General features: G+C 50.7%; 1 protein-coding gene across 1 annotated transcript; it reads right to left on the bottom strand.

Moving 5' to 3' along the window:
- Nucleotides 1-1963: 1963 nt before the first annotated feature.
- Nucleotides 1964-3469, bottom strand: LOC123189483 (peroxidase 31). The gene has a single exon (XM_044601910.1). The coding sequence runs from the start codon at nt 3232-3234 to the stop codon at nt 2224-2226; it is 1011 nt and encodes a 336-aa protein (XP_044457845.1). The 5' UTR covers nt 3235-3469; the 3' UTR covers nt 1964-2223.
- Between the last annotated feature and the right edge of the window lie 3663 nt (nt 3470-7132).

Genomic DNA, 7132 nt, shown 5'->3' with positions numbered 1-7132 from the left:
ACTGTCACAATGGAAGGCACCGAATCGAAAAAATCAGACCGTCCATGCACCACCAGATGCCTCCCTGCACCGGCATCGGTCCAGTCGAGGGTCCACCATTAAAACGCAACCGAAAAAAGCTTCAGCCGACATGAACCGGCCCGGGGCGGCCAAAATCACTGTTCTAACCTTAACAGTAATCTTTGTCACAAAATGAATTTGACTTAAAAATACTTCACAATCTGACCCTTTTGAAAACGCCAGATTCTGTGGTGTTGCTGAGACACATAGAAACGTCGAGGTATGCCGTGTTTCTGCTTCGTATGAAAACGCCGACGTATGCCGCGTTTTTGCTCCATATGAAAACGCCATAGTTGTTGGCGTTTCTGACTGACATGCAAACGCCATGGGTGTTGGCGATTCTAAATGGCCCTAGCCTAGATGCTCGCCATCATGTACCGGCTGACAGCCCTAGCCTTACTGACAGAAATCTAGGGCGCCGGTGCATTTTCTATTGACCGTGAAAAGCAACAAACAAACAGCCCGACCTGCCATCTAGCTCAAAGGACGGCACCATGCTCCACACTGCTACCCCACGTGACCACATAGAATGATTCACTGTTGCTAACAAGAGTTGTTAGTCAGTGTGATTTACTGAAAGTAGGAATTAAACATTTTCCAGCGTGAGTTACTTGAAGTAGGATTTTAACATTTTTGGTATGGCGGTTAAACAAGAATTAGTCTCATACATACTATTAGATTAATTTATAAGTGTGGCGTCTGTTATATTTTAAAAAAAATCAAATAATGCCCAATGTTATTCTTGTCACAAATCATGTTAAACTATAAAACTATACTCTGTCATCTAAAATCTTCATTAGACAGTCTTCTAGTTATTTTTATTTTTTATCCATCTTTTTTTACTCGGCCAAATATATTGCGAATTTGATTGCCAAATATTGCATTTCTGGCTATCAGCAACTACATTTCGCTTGTGATTATTTTAGGAGTACATTTTGTCATATAGTACTCAGGGAAATCTCTTGGCTCGCTCAAGATTTTGGAGGATTAAAGTTAAGAAATTTCTTACAATATGAAGCCCATAAACTGTATTAATAGTTTCCTTGCAATTTAGAGTCTTCTATAGTTGTTTTTAGATTTTAACAATCTGTTTTTATCCGGCCAAATGAACCAGCTCATTAGATTTGATTGATGATCTGCGAACTAATTTGCGAAACATGCATTACCTGCAAGATTAACGCAGGGTGTCAACATCACATCGCACTGTGCATGTTGCTACAGTGGCAGTATGTCATTAGACAAAAGTTGCTGCATGCAATCTGCCCCACCACCCATCAAACATCGTCATCGTCAGGTCAAGTCACTTTTTGAATGCCTACCCTGCTGCTCCTTCTCACGAACCATGTCCATGTGTACCCCTTCGCATAGTTGGCATCGTTGTTCCAACCATGTACGCCAGCAACGCCACCACCTATGGCGTTTCCATGTCAGGAAGAAACGCCGACACCAATGGCGTTTCCATGTGGATCAGAAACGTTGCATACCTCGGCGTTTTAATGTGGATAAAAAACGCAGCATACGTTGGCGTTTCTATATGTCGTAGCAACGCCGCGGGATCTGGCGTTTCTAAAAGGGTCAGATCATGAAATACTTTTAAATCGAGTTTATTTTATGACAAAGATCAATGTTAAGTTCAGAACAGTGATTTCGGCCGCCCGGCGCTGTACAAGAAAAAGGCAGCAGCCAATGTTGCCTTGCCCTCCCATGTGCCAACCCCAACGGCCGGCAATCTGCTCGTGTCACCTTCGTTGCCGTTGGTCGCGTGATTATGCTACGTTCCGTGTATCCGCCGCCGGTAGCTGCGTAATAACCGCAAGAGGAGCATTCGGCGGCGGCAATTGAGCGTTCCGTGATGACTACGCGGAATGTATGTATGACTGAAAGTAACAACGCATGCACAAGATGAACCAGTCCAGGCGACGATAACGACTTGCGTAACAGAAAGGGAGGTGCCAACGGCCCAGCGCCACTCGCCGAATTGGACGGCCTTCGTCGCTCGCTTTTCGATTCACAAGACCGAAAAGCATCACAATTCACGAGTTCATTCAGAAAATCAGAGAGCGGACACGCACCAAAATCCAATCCTAATATCGCCCAATTTTCACCGGACTAGCGACGGCACAACATCAGGCAAAGCTGTAGCAACGCGCGCGGTCGCCGGACCTAGTCGAGGATGTCGCACTGCCGCCTGACGACGCCCTGCCGCCCCGTCTTGACGCCGACGGTGCCGAGCTTCTGCATGGCCTTGGCGAAGTCCTGGAAGAAGGCGGTCCGGTTGTCGGCGTACTGCTGGACGAACACCTTGGTGGGCGGGTACTCCCACAGCGCGGCGTCGGAGGCGAGCAGCCCCAGGCCCCGGGGCAGGTTCTTGAAGTAGAGCTCGTCGAACTCCCGCGGCGTCACGATGTCGTTGAAGATGGAGATGTCCGGGTTGCTCTCGTAGCCGGCGCAGGAGCTCTGCAGCGCCCGCGCGAACTCCGGGTTCAGCGACGGGTCGTGCCCGCTGGCGCCGCCGCCCTTGCCCTTGTAGTTGTACACCCGGTGCGCGAACTCGGAGCAGTGGGAGAAGCCCACGGTGTGGGCGCCCGCCAGCGCCACCATCTCCTGCGGCGTGATGCCCTTGCGCGCGAACAGGACCGTCATGGCGCGCGCCGACATGTTGGTGCGCGGGAGGTTGCCCTCCACGTCGCGCGCGTCGGAGCGGCGCGCGTCGCGGCGGCCGAGGGGGACGGGGAAGCGCGGCCCGCCGAGGATCCCCACCAGGTCGCGCGCGGCCAGCGCGAGGATGTCGGCGCAGGAGACGGTGCCCGGGCAGGCGGCCTCCAGCGCGGCCTTGGCGCGGGCCACGGCGTCGAAGGCGTCCCCCGGGAGGGAGAGGTTGATCTCCGCGGCGCGCTCCGGGGTCCGGTCGGAGGAGAGCGGGGAGACGAGGACGGAGGCGTCGCAGCCGGAGACGAAGCAGTCGTGGAAGAAGAGGCGCAGCGTGCCCGCCGCCGTGGACGGGTTGGCCTGCTGCTTGGCGGCGACCACGTCCGAGACGATCTGCTCCGCGCGGGGGCAGCTGCGGCTGTAGTACGACGTCGACAGCCTGGCCGCCGCCGCCGCCGCGCCGGGGGCCGCGGCGGCGGCGAGGAGCGCGAGGGAGAGGAGGACGCGGCGGAGAAGCGTGCCCATGTCGAGAGAGAGAGAGAGAGAGAGAGAGGGGTGGAGGTGGCTGGATTTGGAAATGAGAGAGACGGAGATTGGGGTGAGGGGAAAGGAAAAGGGCGGTGGGCTGGAGAAGGGAAGAACGGTGAAGTGGGAGGATTAGTGATGACTGATGAGTGAAGTAATTGTGGGGTTTAAGGTTAAGGGGAAGGGTGGTGCGGTGGCCTCCCTGGTAAAGACGGGTGGAGCTCGAGGACGGATGGACGGATGTTCCTGCCGCAACCGCGGTGAGTTCTTTATAAGCGGAGGTGGTCCACGCTCCAAACTCTGCAGTGGATTTTGTTTTTTCTTCGAATATATAAACATGACTTTTTTTAGGAAAAGGACACATATTCATTAAGAAAAATCATCAAAAGTATACAAAACACTTCAAATGTAATAAAAATTACTCATGAATTACCGAACCACCACTATCATCGTCAGAAAGAACCGCTAATGTGCTGCTGCCATTGCTCCTCTATCAAAGTCGACCTGACCTTGTCGATAAAAGCCGAAAAGTCTTTGCGCATGTGTCCCTAAGAATTAGCGTGCTGGAGCCGCAGTCGTCGTTGAAGCACCTGACATCAAATATCGCCGCGGCGCAAGCACCACAAGAAACCCTAACCCCCCTCCCTCCCAAGGAGATGGCAGACATAAATCTACGTCGGAGCTTCACCGACTTCATGCAAACGGACGAGCTCGAGGAGGATTGAAACCCGAAAGAGCAGCTCGAGGAGGAACCGTCGCCATCCGTCCCATCGCAAAACATGTGATGACTAAAAAACTCTGACCTAAACTACTCATATGCCTAGGGAAAATTACTCACACGTGAGTGGAAATATCATGATGATGGAGAAGAGGTTGTTGACAACGATGGCAACAAATTCCCCTCCCTCGAGGTTGTTCTTCAGACTACCCCTCCCGAAGAAGAACAGAGATGGTAGCGGCTCCATGAAGCGAAAAGTTCACATTAAGGGTTTCAGGGATGAAGGAAAATATAGGCCAAAGAGGGCGTAAGGCGGTGGACAGGGACCCACGCGGTCTTGTGGCTCCATAGCTCTTTTCTCCCAAAATAATTGTAAATTTTTGGTAATTTTTTGGGCATCTTTATTTCTACACAAAAAGTAGGACCATGGGAAATTCTATTGAAACGACCTTAGGGCATGGCCAATGCATAGCCTCATGGTGATGCCTCATGTGCCATGTAGGATCGGATGTCAGGGAAAGTAGGTCCGGATAGAGAAGCGGGATCCTCTGTAAGAGGCGGGTGCTTGAGGAGAAAAAGTATGACCTGGTGTAAAAAATTGAAGTGAAGAGAAGGGATGCATGTGTAGTAATGGTCTACTTCCCTCCGGTTCTTTTTACTCCGCGTATTAGATTTGTGTCAAGTCAAACTTTACAAAGTTTGACCAAATTTATATTCAAAAAATATCAACATCTACAATACCCAATATATATACTATGAATCTACATTTCATAATGAATCTAACAATGTTGATTTGGCATTGTGAATGTTGATCATTTTTTCTATAAATTTGATCAAAGTAGAGATATGTTGATTTGACAAAACTTATATGCAGACTAAAAAGGATTGAAGGGAATACTTTCTATCCTTTGATAAGGTCCACTAACAATAGCCTGCGTTGGGAAGAAAAAATCAATACAGATGCCATTACACATGTCCTTAGTAGTGGGGACGGTTTTACCAACTTTCCCAGCTCCCGTCCAAAGCTTTCCATAATGTGTGTCAGCGCGTATATAAATCTTTTGGCCGCATGCACGTACCAGGCTGATAATAAACGGAGACTGTGCAGATGAGGTAAGATCGATCACAAAAACAGGCAAGTCGGAGTCAGCAAGCATTAACTTGACCCGCCGATGCAGCAGCTGAGCCTGAGCAGCTCCATTTATGCAGTTCTCGCGATGGATGGAGAGACAGCATGCGTACCTAACCTATACGAAGGCCGGAGTGTGCCAAAGTTAGTTCTTCCTCCGGAAGAAAAAGCAGTTACCACGACCTCCGATGGTTCGCACCTCCGATGTTTAGCTGGCACCACAAGCAAGGATAGGGGCGGATGCAAAGCAGGTCGAAAGCGCTGAAACCGGCGGCAACCGTATGCGCACGTACGTACGTCCGTGTGGCGCACCGCACGGCTGCGCCACGGAAAATCGTCGTTGCCCTTGATGGCGCGCGTGACCGAACGCGGTATTAACGGTGGTGGGTACGGCGCAGCTGTCCGGCCCGTGAATAAGGTTTGTCATCAGCTTCCGTCTCTCGAGAAGCATCTCACCTGCGACCACATATACACAGCTGTATGCTGGCGCGTATCCAGTTCCAATTTCTGCCAGTGCGCCTTCTTTCGGGAGTGGCTACCTAGCTAAGCTAGCCAGGAGTGGAATGCGGAGGTGGACGATGAGGTTTTGCCTCGGAGTTAGCGGGAATCTTAATATTTCTTCACGCACACGCCTCAGCGCTCCATCACATGCCGTCCAGGAGTACTCGTAGGGACTATCTGCAGGGCTGTTGAGCATTGATTCATGCGTGTACGTAGGTCCAAAACGGTCGCGATCCTTGTACAGCTGGGGCGCGTACGAGCGACGCACGCCGGACGTATAGCTGTCGTGAGTACGTTCGTACGTTCGGCTGGGGCAGGGCCAGGATATACAGTGCTCCGGTTGATGACACAGTTCGGCTGTCGTGAGAACATCAAAGGGGTTTCGTTTGGGAGAGGTGGACCAACGATCACTCATTTACTCTTTGCCGATGATAGTGTGGTATTTGTGGAGGGGCTGAGAGAGAATTTTGAGGCTTTGCGCCATATCCTGGTTGATTATGAAGAGGCCTCGGGGCAAAAGGTAAATCTCCAAAAGTCAGCGGTGTACTTTGGCAAGGGTACTTTGGATGGTGATAAGGAGGAACTCAAACATGTGTTGCAAATTTCGGAGGAGGCACTGAGTGAACGGTATTTGGGGCTACCCACGGTGGTGGAAAGATCTAAGGACGGTACTTTCAAATACGTTAAGGATAGTGCGAAAGGGAAAGTGTCAGGATAGAAGGGTCAAGGCTTGTCTAAGATGGCGAGAGAGGTACTTGTCAAATCCGGTCTTCAGTCAACACCGACTTTTACCATGACCTGTTTCCAACTCACAAAGAAAATGTGCGGGAACCTGTCTACAATTTCTTCAAACTTCTGGTGGGGTGAAACTGATGGTAATAAGAAAGTGCACTGGATCGGTTGGGATAAGATGTGTATGAGCAAGAAGGATGGGGGGCTTGGGTTTAGAGACCCGGAAGCTTTCAATCAAGCTATGCTTGCAAGACAAGCTTGGCGTTTACTTCAAGTACCAGATTCTTTGTGTGGAAGGGTCTTAAAGGCGAGGTATTTCCCTGACGGAACGATCTTAAACGCCACATGCCCAGACGGGGGATCATACACGTTCCGAAGTATCTTACACGGCCGCGATCTCCTGAACGATGGGCTGATTTGGAGGATAGGCGATGGATCGCATGTTAAGATTCATCACGACAATTGGTTGCCAAGGAATGGAAGTCTCAAGCCACTGGGCCAACACTATATCGCCGGTTACACACGCATGGGGGACCTGTTGGAAACTGATGGCCGCTCATGGAACAGAAGAGCGATGATGGAAATGTTTGCACCGGATGAAGCTCTAGAGATTCTGCAGATTCCAGTAGGTGGTCCGGATGTTCAGGATTACCTGGCCTGGAACTACACCAAAAACGGGATATTTTCAGTCCGGTCAGCATATCATCTTCGGATGAGCCAGAAGCGGATGAGAGCCGGACAGCCGGAATCCTCATCATCAGTGGCAGATCACAAGTCCTGGTTGAGCCTGTGGGATACGGTAGCGCCGGGCAAGGCAA

Source organism: Triticum aestivum, chromosome 2A (assembly GCF_018294505.1).
Source record: "Triticum aestivum cultivar Chinese Spring chromosome 2A, IWGSC CS RefSeq v2.1, whole genome shotgun sequence".
Classification (NCBI taxonomy): domain Eukaryota; kingdom Viridiplantae; phylum Streptophyta; class Magnoliopsida; order Poales; family Poaceae; genus Triticum; species Triticum aestivum.
The sequence above is the reverse complement of the archived record's forward strand: the minus strand, read 5'-3'. Positions and strand labels throughout refer to the sequence as shown.